General features: G+C 46.4%; 5 protein-coding genes across 5 annotated transcripts; 2 read left to right on the top strand and 3 right to left on the bottom strand.

Annotated features, from left to right (window-relative positions):
- Positions 1-400: 400 nt before the first annotated feature.
- Positions 401-2,493, bottom strand: LOC128278296 (uncharacterized). Its single transcript, XM_053016997.1, has 3 exons — positions 2,220-2,493; positions 1,561-2,153; positions 401-1,495 (listed from the first exon to the last, which is right to left on the bottom strand). The coding sequence occupies exons 1-3, from the start codon at positions 2,386-2,388 to the stop codon at positions 1,370-1,372; spliced, it is 888 nt and encodes a 295-aa protein (XP_052872957.1). The 5' UTR covers positions 2,389-2,493; the 3' UTR covers positions 401-1,369.
- A 501-nt stretch (positions 2,494-2,994) lies between these two features.
- On the top strand, positions 2,995-4,858 carry LOC128277623 (isovaleryl-CoA dehydrogenase, mitochondrial). Its single transcript, XM_053016104.1, has 3 exons — positions 2,995-3,281; positions 3,367-3,446; positions 3,533-4,858. The coding sequence occupies exons 1-3, from the start codon at positions 3,138-3,140 to the stop codon at positions 4,575-4,577; spliced, it is 1,269 nt and encodes a 422-aa protein (XP_052872064.1). The 5' UTR covers positions 2,995-3,137; the 3' UTR covers positions 4,578-4,858.
- Positions 4,859-5,715: 857 nt separating this feature from the next.
- Positions 5,716-10,650, bottom strand: LOC128267623 (ADP,ATP carrier protein 1). Its single transcript, XM_053004507.1, has 3 exons — positions 10,359-10,650; positions 9,146-9,642; positions 5,716-6,397 (listed from the first exon to the last, which is right to left on the bottom strand). Exons 1-3 carry the CDS (start codon positions 10,519-10,521, stop codon positions 6,152-6,154), a joined length of 906 nt encoding a protein of 301 aa, XP_052860467.1. The 5' UTR covers positions 10,522-10,650; the 3' UTR covers positions 5,716-6,151.
- Positions 10,651-11,915: 1,265 nt separating this feature from the next.
- LOC128269193 (GDP-mannose 4,6 dehydratase) lies at positions 11,916-13,570 on the top strand. The gene is made up of 2 exons (XM_053006587.1): positions 11,916-12,078; positions 12,139-13,570. The coding sequence occupies exons 1-2, from the start codon at positions 12,007-12,009 to the stop codon at positions 13,153-13,155; spliced, it is 1,089 nt and encodes a 362-aa protein (XP_052862547.1). The 5' UTR covers positions 11,916-12,006; the 3' UTR covers positions 13,156-13,570.
- On the bottom strand, positions 13,433-15,483 carry LOC128269192 (F-box only protein 9). Its single transcript, XM_053006586.1, has 3 exons — positions 14,420-15,483; positions 14,031-14,342; positions 13,433-13,970 (listed from the first exon to the last, which is right to left on the bottom strand). The coding sequence occupies exons 1-3, from the start codon at positions 15,121-15,123 to the stop codon at positions 13,664-13,666; spliced, it is 1,323 nt and encodes a 440-aa protein (XP_052862546.1). The 5' UTR covers positions 15,124-15,483; the 3' UTR covers positions 13,433-13,663.
- Positions 15,484-16,831: the final 1,348 nt, after the last annotated feature.

The raw sequence follows: 16,831 nt of genomic DNA, 5'->3' as shown, positions 1-16,831 counted from the left end.
CTAAAGCTGGCGGCCAAATTTTTTGGAACAAAGTTTGCCTGCGGATCATCGGTGACAGGTGACGATGAGATCGTCATTCAAGGCGACGTGAAGGATGAGCTGTTCGATATCATTCCGGAAAAGTGGCCGGAAATCGACGAGGACTGCATTGATGATCTTGGTGATCAAAAGCGCTAGAAAATCTTCTCGGGTTTAGATCAGTTTTGCTGAAACGAACAAACGGAGCTTGGTATCACCAGGCATAAGCAAAATGTGGAAATACAGTACTGTTCAATCCTACAACGTCCATGTCCGTTTCCGATTTTCACTTTCTCTCCTCGATTTTCACTTTCACTTTCACTACCACGGTAAAACGGTATCACAGTACTGTTATCAGTTCTAAACATTTTGGCCATTTTATTATGCATTTTAAAAATGTTGTTTTGTTCATAGGTTGGCGCAACATGATGCGAACAATAATTACAATACTTTTACATGATAGCCAAACTTGCACATCATGAAAAGTCTTCTTATCCCGAGATTCATCTTATCAATTCAAAGAAGAAAAAAAACAATATCAACTGTAATCAACTTAAAATATCAACTGTAAACTAAATCACATCCAAAGTATTATTTGAAAAGAGTCACACACATACATTGTTTGGTGTACGATAGAAAGTGCTGCTTTCCATCCCATCTTCTCTTTGCCTTGCGTTGCCTGCTATGATGGTATATGGCATATGTGCAACCAGTTATCTAGCCTTTTAGGAAGGAGATAATAACGTTGTATATGGTCTGTCGAAAGCTATCGATTTGTAGTGATGTTTACTCGTTTTGTGCTTCTCCCAGAGATTATTGATAATAGACTTTTACATTCGTCGCTAACATTGTCAACCACGCAGATCTAGTCTAACAACTAACTTCTAAACGTTCATTACTATCTAATCATCAACCAACACCAGCGGTTGTAAGTTTTGCCTATAAGACGGCTTGTACTGAGTATGAGCAAGACACTCTATCCGATGGGCCATTCGAGCGAATCACCCGAATCCAGCGTATCAATCCTAAGTATTAACCGCATCGGAGCCACACATCTCGCTTGGGACTTGGAATGGGTCGGTGGTAAAAATGAATAAATATTATACGCAACTAAACTACGCCAAACAATGTTGAGCGTCTTCAAACGCTTCTACGTTTATCCTTCAACTGACAGATACACAGACGCCTAAGGGATCGGTGAGTCAGGTAACCGATACTTAACGCGGTAATAAGATTATTCTGTGGGTGGTTACGCACTGGCCACGCTGCGATTCGGTTCGGCAGTGAGATTGTGACTAGTATAGCATCTCTACGCCTGGAATGGTACTGACTCGAGTGCATCGCACACACGTTAGGATGCTGCAACCGAGTTGCCGATGGCAAGTGCCTTTTTGCTAATTTTTTGATTGATGAATCGCGAATACAGCGAACCGCCCTGAGTGCGCCGATTGGGACCGCGTGGAATGTAGTAGGTTAGCTGAAAGTGGTAATAACACAAATAAGAATAGTGATAAAATTGGCAGCTGATTCGGCTTTACTTACGGAATTTTCATGAGGTAAGAGTGTTACGATGCAGCACGCATAATTTTCCAGCTGAGGAATCGTGATTTTTACATTATACTCCATATGGTAGGATATAATGATGGCCGTCAGTTGGTACTGCTGAGATTTACCCAGTCCGCCAAGCTCACCAGCGGCCAAAATTGACCGCCCGTGTGAGCTACTGTTGAGAATATCCTTTAGCGTGACCGGGTTCATGGGCCACCCAAAGGAACTGTACGAAACGGTTGGTTTGCGGTTCGGCAGAGAGTCCTTGTCTAACACCTGTTGCTGCTGTTTAATACGCTGTTCCTGGAAGTGTTGCTGCTGAAGACTCTCGTCCCAGAGTAGCGCAGATGCCGGAGAAATAGCTGCCGCTTGTTTCGGTGGGCTACTGTTATCACTATCGGACGATTCGGAGGAACGTTTGCGAGCTGAAAGCGTCTTCAGACTTTTGCACGGTAGACCAATTTCTTCTCGCCACTCGAGAAACGCTTCACGGAAGAGGATCTTCGGCCCGAGCGGTTTCCCTTCAAACAGTACGTCGACGTCTTCGATGCGCATTTTGCGCAGGCACTCCATATCGATGCCTTGTTCTGTGGAGATAGGAATGAACCTTAGGTTGAACAAAACACCTTAGGTTGTGAAACTACCCCGTTTACCTTCCAATAGTGCCGCAGTCTCTTCTGTTACCTTCAATTTATACGCACAAAACATCCGAAAATCTTGATGTTGCTGCTGCTGATGTTGTTCGTCGTGCGACACCAAACTTCGAAACAGTTCCGCTTCCTCAGCCAGGGGTTCACATTTGATCATCATTCTGTTGTTCATTTCTGCGCGTAGCTCGCATCCAGAATGGTGGCCGCCAGAAAAAACAGCAAACAATGCGCTAACTACTTCAAAAACTTATAGATTCCAACACTTGTTTTCTTCCCATTTGCATCCATCTCTGCACAGGATAGAACCATTTCATTACGCGATGATGCACAACAGATACCTTTGACAACCAGTGTGCAGTGTTGCCAGCGTAATCGGTAGAGTTGTTTTGCTCTTGTCGTTAACCCTTGATAGAATGAAGACTGTTGAACTTTAGTACTACACAAATGTTTTTAGTACATCTGTTTTGCTGTTTTTTGCAATAAACCAAATAATAACATAATTAAAAAACATAATTCTCTTTGAATTGTGAGGTTTAACAGAGCCTCTAATCACAATAACTATGAATTTATTGGTTTATTTTGTGTGTGGAAATTTCAAGGTCATCTCTCGATTTGACGGCTCAAAGAGTGAATTCACCGTAAATCGAGCCTCCAGCGCAACAATGCGCATGTTGATTAGCCGTGGTCATATGTGCCCATCGTTGATAGCGTGTGTGTGAGTACAAACAACGAACTTGTGCAACGTACGGGTGTTTCGCGAAGTCGCTCGCCACGGATCCGCACACATTGTACTTGTTGCGATCAGCCCGGACGAAAGTGAGTGTTCCGTGTGGCCATCAAACTGCGCCATTCCTTTCACTACTGGAGAAGGTCTCTTATCACGTTGCTGCCAACCGCGATTGATAGTGATCCTCCAACAGAATGTCGGCGATACGTAAATTAGGAACCGCCGCTAAGCTGCTGGCCACCACTCGTCGGCCCGCCGGCTCCATCCTGCAATGTCGCTCCATGCAGCACTACCCTATCGACGAGAATCTTTTCGGATTGACCGAGGAGCAGCAACAGGTATGCTTACTAGGGCACAATTTGACCGATCTGTCCAGCAACATCCGCTCACTGTATTGTCCTTGTTCTGCCTATTCCGCGACAGTTGCGCCAAACCGTGTTCAACTTCACCCAGAAGGAACTCGCTCCGTTCGCACAGGAAATTGATAAGCAGAATGAGTTCAAGTAAGTGTCGACGGGTCGCCATCGATTTAAACATTCACATGAGCTGCGATGCGAAAATAACAATAATTTTATGTGGCTATTTCCAGGGATCTACGAAATTTCTGGCGCAAACTCGGCGACCTCGGTGTGCTTGGGGTAACGGTGAAACCGGATTACGGTGGACTGGGCGGCACATATCTCGATCACTGCATCGTAAACGAGGAGATGTCTCGCGCATCCGGCTCGATCGCCTTGTCGTACGGTGCGCACTCGAATCTGTGCGTCAACCAGATCCACCGGAATGGCACCGAAGAGCAAAAGGAACGCTATCTGCCGAAACTGTGCAATGGTGAACATATTGGGGCACTGGCCATGTCTGAGGCTGGATCCGGCAGTGATGTTGTGTCAATGAAGCTTCGGGCCGACAAGCATGGTGACTACTACGTGCTGAATGGTAGCAAGTTTTGGATTACGAACGGTCCCGTGGCAGATACCTACGTTGTTTACGCGAAAACGGACGGGAGCGCGAAGCCGCAGCACGGCATTACGGCGTTTATCGTGGAACGCGGTATGAATGGCTTTACGCAGGGACCGAAGCTGGATAAACTCGGCATCCGGGGCAGCCCGACTAGCGAGTTGATATTCGAGGATGTGAAAGTGCCGGCCGCCAACGTGCTGGGGGGACTCAACAAGGGCGTGTACGTGCTGATGTCCGGACTGGATCTAGAGCGACTGGTGCTGGCCGCGGGTCCCGTTGGACTGATGCAGGCCGCATGCGACGTTGCTTTCGAGTACGCGCACACCCGAAAACAGTTCAACACCCGGATCGGAGAGTTTCAGTTGTTACAGGGAAAGATGGCGGATATGTATACGACGATGAACGCGTGCCGCGCGTACCTTTACTCGGTGGCGCGAGCCTGTGATGTGGGAAAGGCGAATCCGAAGGATTGTGCCGGTGTCATTCTGTACTGTGCCGAAAAGGCAACGCAGGTCGCATTGGATGCGATTCAAATTTTAGGCGGCAATGGGTACATCAACGACTATCCGGCCGGGCGTATCATGCGCGATTGCAAGTTGTACGAAATCGGTGCTGGCACGTCGGAAATTCGACGGATGCTGATCGGACGTTCGCTGAACAAGGAGTATCAGTAATTTCGCGACAAAGGAAGTCTCTGTAGCGTGCCTTAAGAAGCGCACGATCATGCAAGCTTTCCGGATGTGACACAAGACAACAACAAAAAGTGCATTTAATAGTTTTAATATAGCAACGTTTTATAAAAACGTTATTGTTGGAATTGAAAGCAACACCAGGTTGGGTGCATTTTATAAATTGCAGAAACAGACAAATGTCTAACGCAGAACCTTGCCAATAAAAAAATATTTTCCAAAACTCATTGCCTAATGTGAAATCAACAAAAGAACAAAATTATAAATTAGTCTTTTGAACCAAAAAAATACGTGTATACGCTTGTTTAGATTAACACTCGGCTGCATCTGTATGGGTGATTAGAATTATAAAACAAAGCATTTAGTACACGCTGGTCCAAGCAACGTATGGAATTCGAATGGTTCATCATTTAGTTGCAGAGAGTAGCCAACACGAGCTGCTACAGAAGAAACAAGCATCGCAACCAAACGAATGTTTTCACTGCGGTTCACGGTGGTTCAAACAGTATAATTCCTAGAGTATCGGTTGTTGTTTCTAAAACGGTAAATCGAAAATGTGGACCCGACAAAAATGGAACATCTACGGAGGTTAAATAAGTGCGGACCGCCGATGCAGTAGTCAAAAAACAATCACTGCTTAAACGTAGCCCGCCACATGCGAACGAAAACATTGCCGATGAACCATCGCTCATGAAACACACCAAGCACATTTATGAAACCGAATTCAGCATCAGTCACCGAAAATTGCTAAGCCGTTTAGAGATGAATATGGATCGATCAAAAGTTAGAACTTTAAAACGAACAACGTTGAACGTATCCAAGACTGTACTCTAAGTACACAAACCTGGGATACCATTGAATAGTGTGCAAACCGCATCTCAGTGTAGATTTTGACTTCGACAAGCAATTGCCGATGGTTTAAGATCAGGGTACTTTGTAAGCTTAGTAGTCGCCAAAGCATGTTTATCAATTAAAACACTTTAACAGCGAAAACTTAGTTGGAAACTATTTTGCACCCAACAGATGGTTTTGGAACGGTGAGCATTGCTGCTTTGTCCTCCACCACCCATCCTGTGTGCATCCTGCGGCCATTTCTCATCCGGTTTCACTTTTGATTTCTACTGTAAAATAAATGACTAGTGTTTATTTCTGTTTTCAACCATGGTCATATTTCGAATCTATTTTTTGTTTTTTCTGTTTCATTGTTGTTTTCTGTGCCTCTCTATTGCATTGCATGTGCACTCGTTTTTATCCGGGAAAGCAAGAACGACCGCACGGTGGCGCGCGATTACTGTGTCTCATGCTACGCTTCGCTCAAAGTTCGAGTGACCCGCGCACTGCATTTGTTGCACTGCTGCCTTTGCTGTTGTTTGGCAGAATGCAGTGCGATGTTGTGTATGTGGTTTCTTTCTCTCTGATGGGGAGTCTGGGTAGCACAGCCGGGCAGTAGCAGTAGTAATAGTTGTAGCAGGTTCACGCGCTCACAAACTCGGTTTGCTTTTGCTTGGCCAGCTCAGCTTAGCTCGACACACCATTCCATTACTAAATACAACTAGAGCTTAACCCAACAGAGCCTTAACTTCGTCGTAGAAGACGAGCACAAGCGCACCACCAGTACCACGCAGGACGTTGGAGAACGCACCCTTGAAGAACGCGCCGCTACCCTCCTGTTTACCGATCTTGACCCAGCAGTCGAGCGTGTTCTTGTACATGATGTCAGCCTTGGCACGGCCAGACTGCATCATCATGCGCCGTCTGACGGTATCGAACGGATACGAGATAATACCGGAAGCCGTCGTCACAGTCTGTTTATGGAGAAGAAGACCGGGAAAATATGTTATTAATGAGATTAAAATAATTAAATGTGTTTAAAAAAAATCATATTTTAATTTTAGTATAACAAATAACTGTCTACAATGTAGTCCCTATGTCCTTTCCACAGCATGTTTTTCACGGCCAGTTTTAGTTATCATACGCATCCTAATTGTAAAATGTTTTCACATGTCTCAGATGATGGTTAAATTGAAGAGAGCTCATTGACACAACGCCCTTTTCCTCGCGCTGCGTGCCATTGGGCGCCGTCTCGATGATGCTGCTATCCGCTCGCCGTGGCCTTATCTATTAGCGCGCTTTTTTTTCAAGGCTATCAAATGCGGTAGAATCCCGTTTCTAAGAAGCTACTGATAAGCGACAAGGCACAAGGGGACGACACAAAATAATCATGTGACGTTGGAGTTGTTTGACGGGCACAAAAACGTTACAATTTTCGTTTGTTCGTTCATTAACATCATCGAGCGTAGCAACTCAATCGGGCACTTAAACATCGGTTTGAAACATCACAGTAAGCTGTGGCTGTGATGTGCTCGTTCTTTAATCTCGCAATTGTGCGATCTTTTTTGAAATGAAACATTATGTGTTCCACAGTAGAAACAACGTGAGCCCAATCCGACGGCATTCCAAATTATTGTTTCGCTGCGAGCGGGGGGGAAGTGACGTATGGTTCAAAAATAATCCTTTTCCGAGTCGGTGAAGGGAGTGGTGGTATCGATTACCGGCAACTTTGGATCCAAGGCCACAGAAGGAGTTGTGTGGTTGTGTAACGAGTTTCGTTGCGTCACAGTAGTCGTAAAAAGTGGAAGGCGGCCAGACAGGGCGTTATATAATATGGCGAAAAGCATACCCTGCTGAAAGGATGTAACGTGCAATAAGCGATTGTTTCTAAAATTCGAATACTACACGCACCACGTGTGTTTGAATTATTTTTTCGTGACGGGACACCACCATTAATAAAAAGTTTTATCGTCAGAGGGCTGCCTGAAGAGGAAATTTCTCAAACCGCTGAATGGGATCACCACCGTCGGTCGGGGTAGTTTTCCTTTTTCTTTAAGCGGGACTTCTTTACTATAAATATCCGCTCAGCTGGCACAGCAGCATATCACACAAGACCTACGCGGGGAAGTGACGCCAGTCGGCCAGAGTTTGTTTTTTCTCTAGTATTCTCAGAAGAACCAGCTCAACAGTAGGCTGATTGAAGAGCACGGCCGCTGCCGTCAAGTGTTTTGCAGTCGCACGCAAGGGCTGCTATGAGGGGCAAATGTTTCGAAATCTTTCTTTCATCGGGGTGACGATAGGAACGCGACGCGTGCGAAGGTGCAGTTCAAAAGGCAATGTATTGCAATGCCACCAATGTTGTATAAGTACATCTCCATCCACCAAAATGCCTCAATTGTGTTCTTTTTCAGGAATCTCTTACTAAGATTCGGATGTGCTTACGCACTCGAAAACAGAAAATTAATCAGGGCAAGCAAAGCTGCCCAGATGCACTTATAATGCAAACGAAGTAGCATTTTGCACTGTTCGGTAAGGTCAAGAATGCTTCGATGTTCGCATCCTAAACCATCGTAGCAGATGCTGTTGATTTTCTCCACCAATTGATATGACCTTGAATCTGGGGGGAGCGAAATAGAACAACCACCACCCTAGTAACGAGGCGCTAGGCAAAGTAAACGAAGATGCCCTTCCCGCAGCGGTAGCTCATGGAGCATTTCTTTTTTTGAAAACCATTTGGCATTACCGTAGAACGTCAAACGTGACCAGCAAACGAAAAAAACTAGGAGCAAAAATGGCTTTCCACTCTCTAAATATAAATACATATGACAATAAAGTGTACGCGACATGGCGTAGGGACACGAATTGTGTGTATGTCGTATGAGATGGTGTTGTATAATCAAAATGCCGCGTAGAACACTGGGTTCTCCGTCAGCACCAGCAGAAAGAAGTTATGCAAACACATTCCAAAGTACACGCTGAATTTGAAGCAATCACTGTCACAGTGCGCCACAAGTAGGCATTGGCATTGGACAGTGGTGGTGTACTGTATGGTGGGTATTCTTGGAGAAAAATTTGACACTTGCGTCATGACCTGCGCGTCACTCCGTATGCTAGTAGTAGTTGCAGTTTAGGAAGTAGTACAGCGCGCGCGCTTACACCTTCAACCCCATTATAGAGCTCATCGATTTGGCGACCAACGGAAGCCACTATTATGCTCCGAAAAAAGGACTTCCGCGGTGCAGAGGTTGAATTGAGTGGTGTTTACGTAACCACACAGACTGAACCCAGCTGATTGGTCACAATGATCATTCTGCCACCGGGCGCCGCTCTAAGGGCGAGTCGCGTATTCGTAAACTATTTACTGAATGAGAGGAGTAAACTACTTCTAGCCTCTTCTCCGCCGATTGCTATCAGCAGAATCCGTGCCAATGGCCACAACTCATAATAATCTGATAATGGGCTGGGGACAACCGAGACGCATTTACTACAGCCGTTTCCTAGCAGATCGCGTCTCGTTAATCGCTGTGGCAACAGTTTCAAGTCACGGACAAACAAACGTGTCATGTGTCCTACTGGCCAACCACCCCTCTCCTTCTTTTACCTTGTCGGGGTGTTATCCCCTTACTACTACGTGGTACAGGAAGGTCGAAGAAGAGTTTTTACACTAATCGATAGCGCGTTAGTTGGAGAAAAATGTTACATAACGCCCAACGACCGCTTACCTGTGCGATGGCCCAAGAAACTAGGAGCGAAGTGTTCTTCGGGTCTGGCAGCATTCCCTTGGCGGTATCGAAGCAACCGAAGTAGGCTGCACGATAGATGATAATACCCTGAACGGACACGTTGAAGCCACGGTACAGACCGACGATGCCGTCCGACTTGACCGTTTTCTTCAAGCAATCAAGCAGCCCATTGTACTCGCGTTCACCAGCACCGCGGCCAACGTCCGCACCCAGACGTGTACGGGCGAAGTCAAGCGGGTAGACGAAGCAGAGCGACGTGGCTCCGGCAGCACCGCCGGATCCGAGATTTCCGAGGAAGTAGCGCCAGAACTGGGTGTTCTTGTCGACGCCACCAAGGAAGATCTGTTTGTAGACATCCTTGAAGGCGAAGTTCAGGGCCTGGGTCGGGAAATACCGGATAACGTTGGCCAAATTACCGCGCCAGAAGGCACCGATGCCCTGCTCCTTCGGGATGCGAACGAAGCAGTCGACGATACCTATAGACGAGTCGTGTGAAGAGGTGGAACATTAGTGTTAGAATCAGTAAGTGTATCGTTTTGTAACAAACAAAAAGTGCCCTAACGTCCGTGCACTCGTTTCGCGTTCTTTCAAATGTGTTTTCCATCGATTTTCTGGCTTCTTCGGGCTTTTTATTAGAACGATTCCAGTGCGGCTAGTACCAGTTACATGTGACCAGCGTTACATAACCAACAATTTTTCGCATCACGTGAAGCACGTTGGGGGGCGGTGTGATAGATACAGGCAAATATTAGCAAACATTATTTTCAAGGCACACGAGGTGACCGCGGCAAGCGATGACCGCTAATATTCACCATTTCAACGCCGTTTGGATGTGGTGTTAGAGGCGTTTTGACCATTAAATCCACCACCTTCGGTGATTTCATTATACCAGCGAAGGGAAAAAATCCAATCCAACATGGCGTCTCGAATGTGCGCACGATGTTGGGCAGCCGAAGCAACGCCACTTCACTTCCACATCGTGCCAATTCTCACGGTACCCGCAATGGAGCTCTCTCGGGGTGTTGGTTTTCCCAGGTGGCGTTCCACTGGTGATTTTGGAAGCACGCTTTTTCGAAGCCGGCGATAGCGGGAATTCCCACCCCAGGGTCACACGCACACAAACACTTTTTACATGCCGTCCTACGCGTCCCGGGAGCACCAGAAGCAAGAACAGTGTCAACTTAAGGCTCACCTTTGTACTGCTTGTCGACACTGATCTGCTTGGAAGCAGCTTGGACCTGCAGCAGCAGCTTGACGCGTTCGATCGGTGCTACGGCCGTTTTCGAGATAGCAGCAGAAATGCCACCGGCCAGGAAATCCTTGGCGAATCCATAGGGATCTGGTTTCTTTGCCATTTTGAATGGGGTATATAGCTCAGTGGTAGAACACTTGACTGTAGAACTTGAAAACCGGCGGGAGCGCGATCAATGGGGCCTTAACCGTTCGAGGGCACAATCCAAAGAGAATGAACACCTTTTCAGGGGTTGTACGGTCGATCAGCACGCGGCCGGACACGAGTGCGAAATTGAATCGGCTGCACGAGCTCACGCACACACTCTGCCAACTTTGATACACCGGCAGCATTGCCGTAACGATTCGTTTGAAATGAAAAACGTAGCATAAAATTATCTTTGAAACTTTCTCATGAATAGCTCTTCTCGGGCTCGTGTAATCTACTTTATAGTATTTAAAGGACTTTCGCAAGCTTATCGTCAATTCTCTTGAATTTTATTTTTAATCCTACCTGCTGACGGGTGCTTATACAGCTTGTACAAATCTGTTATGTAATGGAGAAAATGCAATTGAAACATCTCGTTTATGATTATAACGATAATAAAACAAGAGCTTTGTGGAATCAAGGCGTTAAAAATGATACATTAGTCTTAAAGCTTGTTTTTTGGTAGATATCAGAGTGATGTGCTGATTTCAAATTTCAGACAGTACTCTGTTGTACTAAACTTTATTTTCTGAACGAGTACTAAACTGACTGGAAGGTCGCGCTCGACCCGAACAAAAAAAACACTCAAATTTTTATTTTTTACATCGCACATCTCAACTTTTGAGACGTCCCTCTCACTAGATGGCCTAACCTAGTAGAAACTCATGGTACATCTACAGCCCTAGCCCTAAAGGGTCTTTACTACCCGAACAAAAAGACTCGCAGATCCATTCATGTGTTTCCATACATATGTGCGTGTGCTGATGGTGGATAGACATGTTGACATGTTGATGCGCGAGTTTTTTACGGAATTTATCGAAATTTAATCATTGCTTCGCTTTAAAAGCCATTTCCTCGACCACTGTGACCGACAAGTGAGCACAACGTATCGGGTTTGCGACGCAAGTCGTTATCGTACCGTGTGGACGTTCCACAGATTACTACGATACGATAACGACTTTGGTCTGCGCAGTCCAAAGTATCAGTGAAGTCGTAACGTGTGGACCGGGCTTTAAACGAAAGAGCCAAGAAAAAAACGAAGTGGCGATTTTGACAGCTTGGAACGGTCCGTGAAGAGTGCCGCATCAGTGCGAAGAAGACAGACAATGTTGTTCGCTGTTGCGCTCTCTTTCTGGCCCTTGGCGAGAAGACAATTCGACGTGAGATATTTCGTCTCAGTATGGAGAAATTGGGTTACTTTTTTGTTCGGGTCATGCGCAGTGCTATCAAAACAAACGACAAAAGACGTCAAACAAATGCAGTGATTAGGTGCAGAAAAAGCCGGTTTAAGTCTTTTTGTATATGCAAGGCTATTAGATCTGCTATCTGAGCGGAACGGAACAGCCACGTCGACTAGCGTAGCCAGTTGGTGCCTGTGTGTAAAAGTAAGGCGGTAGCTAGCATGGAGAGCCCTTCTAAGGTGACGAATCCGGACAATCGAAAGGTGGCACTGATAACGGGAATAACGGGTCAAGTGAGTCATTGAACTGATGCCCATGGACAGAGCTTTGGCTAATTGCTCGTTTCCCTCCAGGATGGTTCCTATCTCGCCGAGTTTCTACTCGACAAAGGATACGAGGTGCACGGTATTATCAGACGGGCGAGTACTTTCAACACATCTCGCATAGAACACCTGTACGCGGATCCGAAAACGCACCGAGAGGGAAAAATGAAGCTACACTACGGTGATATGACGGACAGTAGCGCTCTGGTCAAGATTATCGCCCAGGTGCGCCCATCGGAAGTATATAATCTGGCCGCGCAAAGTCACGTGAAAATATCATTCGATCTCAGCGAATACACAGCAGAGGTGGACGCTGTCGGCACTCTGCGACTGCTAGACGCAATTCGTACGGTGGGACAGGAGAAGACGGTTCGCTTCTATCAAGCGTCCACTTCGGAGCTGTACGGCAAGGTGGTGGAAACACCACAGAACGAGAAAACTCCGTTCTATCCGCGCTCACCGTACGCCTGTGCGAAGATGTACGGTTACTGGATTGTGATTAACTACCGCGAGGCGTACGATATGTTCGCCTGCAACGGAATCCTCTTCAACCACGAATCACCGCGACGAGGGGAAAATTTTGTAACACGCAAAATTACGCGGTCAGTTGCAAAAATATCGCTCGGGCAACAGGAGTACCTGGAGCTGGGCAATCTCGATTCGAAGCGCGACTGGGGCCACGCGAAGGACTACGTTGAAGCTATGTGGCTAATGATGCAGCAGGAAAGGCCGGAAGATTTCGTTATCGCCACCGGCGAGACCCATTCGGTGCGGGAGTTTGTAGAGAAATCGTTCCAGCACATTGGCCGCGAGATCGAGTGGCGAGGGGTTGGCGTTGAAGAGGTCGGCGTAGAAAAAGGCACGGAAACGGTACGAGTGCGCATCAATCCTAAGTTTTTCCGCCCAACGGAAGTAGACCTGTTGCTGGGTGATGCCAGCAAAGCGAAGCAACAGCTGGGCTGGGTCCCAAAAGTTACATTCCTAGAACTGATCGCCGACATGATGGAGGCCGATATTAAGTTGATGAAAAACAATCCTTCGGCTTAAAAGCTTTCGTTTCTCTGTACGCTCCGTAAATGTGACTTCGTACGGCCAGTATTTGTTTAACGTTATTGCATTTTTTCCAGTGTACATCAATACTAACCATCGTTTTAAAGCAAACATAGAAGCAACATCTTTCAGTCGTACTTCCTATGACGATGCGAATATGTCGTTGTCGTTAATTGTGTAATTCGATCTTCGATCGTTTTTGGTTCAAACTATAGATCGGTTATAACAGTTTTTAATAAAATGCGTTGCCAATGGGAAGAAAGAGTGTGTCAAGAAAAAACGAAATTCAACATTAATATTTTATTGGTAGCGCTATGTTGTGTGCCAGCGAAGGCGTCTCGATGCAAGACCATTCCACAAGCAATTGGGCTTGTTTTTTCACTTTTTGTAATAAGTAACGATTCACTTTCTATTAAATAGAATACACATTGTTTAAAGTATCAAAAAATAAAACCCACCACCTCGTGCTTTCTTTTGTTGCATCTGAAAGGTGCCTCGCTTCAAGCTACTTTAGGGGTCCGTCCGATTCCTGGTGATAGTGCTTGACGCGCGAAAAGTACAACGGTGGGTACTTTGATGGCACTAGCTCAAACTGTGTCTTTCTCTCTTGGTTGTTGCGCTGCTGTACCATCGAGTACTGATTCCACAGCAGCTGGCTGAACGGCCGCTTGCTGGTGCTGACGATACGCAGCTCTATGTAGAACGTTTGAAGACCGCACTCCGCTTCGTGATCGCGCGAATTCCGACCCGGTCGCTGCACGGTTGGTTGACGGTTTCGCTGGATTGCGATGATAACTTCATCGTTCAGTAAGCTGAATTGAAAATAAAGTTACATTTAGTTCACGAATGATACCATCATGGGTTTCCTTTACCGATAGTGCCCGCGAAGAATTTCGCTTTGCGCTGGCCAACGTTGCTTTAGCTTGGCGACGCACTGAGACGGTTCGTCTGCGGTCGTTAGCATCCGTACCTGGCCGTCGGCGAAAAAACGTACGTACCGGTAGTACTCCACCAGTTGAACTGGCCGATAAAACTGATCCTGAAAACTGTTCTCACCGGACCGCAGATAGCTGGCGCGGCTGATGTAACAACCGTGAAAGTGTACCCGTGGGCGATTGATGTACATCTCACGCCACGATCCGAAAGGAGAACCCTTCAGTACACCCATGTTAACACCCCATACTCTAAGATATGTAACGTAAAAGAAGTTCCATTACAACTGTTGCTAAACCTGCTTTAACCGGTACCATTTAATACGCACCTCAAGCAAGCGTGACGCCAGATTTCTGGATCCCGTGCCAGTAGAAAGAATCCCCGGCACACGGAAGCAAAGCGTTCGAGTGACTTCATATCCAGATCGTTGGACACAACCCATCGCAGGATGTAAAGGATTAGCTCCGTCGGAAGATCGGATAGATGGGCAGCCGTTACGATCATCTTCCGATCACTGGTCGCTCGTTCGAAGAGTTTACCCGAGCGACCCATCAGTGCCTGGAAACGCAGCACCAGATCGACGTCCTCCAAATTTTCTTCCTCTTCGTCCATGATTGCCACAGCCATTCGTTCTACCAACCCGTCGCCCGTGTTACCATCGATTGCATCATCCGGATGCTTCGACGAAAGATGCTTCTTGTCGAATACTTTAAACTCAATGTCTGGCACCAGCTGGGTAGCTCGTCGGTAGAGTCGCATGGCTTCAAACACCTTACCACTCCGCTCGAGCTCCGAGCCCTGCAGAAACAGGGTACGTGCCTGCTGCTCGACGGAAGCTTCGCGGTTCGTATCGGGTGCGACATTTCGAATGGTTGACGATTGGGTTTTGGGTTGATCCTTCTTCAGTTCTTGTTGCCATATTTCGCGAAACTCGTCGAGTTCCGAACGCTGTGGCGTGGACTCCGAATCACTGTGCGAGGAGGACGAACTCTCTTCATCGTCCTCCTTACAGGCATCGCTCGTTGAATCCATTGCCGGCGTAAAGGAGCTTCAGATACAGCGATGAACGTATTTGTACTGATGTGTTTGACAGAAATCGTGGTCGAGGCGTCCTCACTATTGGACCACCACCGGAACTCGTGCTAGTTCACGGTCTGTGTAACGAATAACTGTTGAGCACTGGGGACGGCTAATGTTTTCGGAGCAATACTTCTGGAAAAGCAAAGGTACTTCGTTTCGCCTACAGAGGAACCACTTGGCCATAGTCTTTCGAACGGTTGAACGGGTTAATATTTTAGTGGTCAGGGAGCCGAAACGTGATGGAAATCACTTCAATTCTCGTACCGAACCATTTTGTTATGATTATAAATTACGACTCGGTCAAATTCTGTTTTCAATTTCGTGGCAAGAAGAAAATGGCTAGAAACGTCAAAACGAAATCAGCCGGTCAGAGTGCCTACTGGTGTTTGATATCTATGGAGCAGTACGAAAAGGACGGTACAAATGGTTTTCAAACTGATGGCGAAACTCCTGATACGATTACCGTTTACTACACTGAAGAACCTCCTATTGTCTCCCCATTCCGATACTGGTCTTTGTGGTAGTTACTGTACATTAGAGCTTGCTTTCTACCGCTGAAGAGCCAGTTGCTTGTACCTACAGACAGCCAGCCACTAACACGTTGGCTTGAAAGCATCGGAAACAATGAAGAACATTTTGAAGATTTCTGCAATCTGCTTACTCTTTCAACTCTATCATTGTTTTAAGGCGGAAGCAGTGTGACGATCGGCAGCAGCTTAATTTTATTTCTGATGGCAATCAACTGAAGATCTGGACCAAAGCCCAGCTCAGAATTTGGTAGCCGATTTGAAGGCAAACGCGTTGAAAAACTCGTTGTGATACGTTTGCACCAAAGAACCTTCAAGAAGAATGTCCCCAGAGACCTTGTGAAACCAAGGGTTAAGTCTCGAAACAATATCGGAAAATTTAATGGGCGCCAACAGAGTTCCGACTGATGAGATGATCGTTTCTCGGCTTTTGCGTGTCACGCTGCTAACTGCCCAAATTCCTGTGTGAGTTATTTACGATCTTTATATTGCGGTTTGTTGAAAAAATAATCACTCTCGCGAAAGTGTCTCGCAGGTAATTTGGGAGTATACGGGACGAAGTTTTAAACAAAAACCGAGCGAACACCGCGTGAATATTAGACTAATTGAAAGTGGTTTTGACATAGGCTCATACAATTTTTGGGTTGGTTTTAGGATGTTGACCGGTTAAAATTAAAAATAAATGAAAACTCACGATTCTCTACTTAGGTCCCAAAGGTGCTTGATCAATCATCACGGGTTACGATGCTGCTGTTGATTATTTAAACATAATGATAATAGAAACGGTTAGCATCGACCCACCGAGCCAAACATTCAAACTTTACTGCACTCGTCGCCAGTGACATTGGACATTCCGTTCGTTTAAAAATCGTTTCTCAGGCCGCTCGGGAACGCTCTGGGCTCTCAAATTACTCGACAGCAATTTTACTACCCCATAACGCATTAGCCTCGGATGCATCTTCACGCGCAAGGGCCCCAAATGGTTGTAAAATCTCCGAAAACGACATTACTTTCACCTATAAAACTGTCTCCGACGGCACTGCTACCGGGCATCAGTCATCAAGCTGTTCGATGGAGGGATGCTGCGCGTACAGTGTGAGGGATTTTTCTTTTCCGCACTCCGTCAGCCATGA

Source organism: Anopheles cruzii, chromosome 2, assembly GCF_943734635.1.
Source record: "Anopheles cruzii chromosome 2, idAnoCruzAS_RS32_06, whole genome shotgun sequence".
NCBI classification, from domain to species: Eukaryota; Metazoa; Arthropoda; class Insecta; order Diptera; family Culicidae; genus Anopheles; species Anopheles cruzii.
Note: the sequence above shows the minus strand (reverse complement) of the source record. Positions and strands in the feature narration are given on the sequence as shown.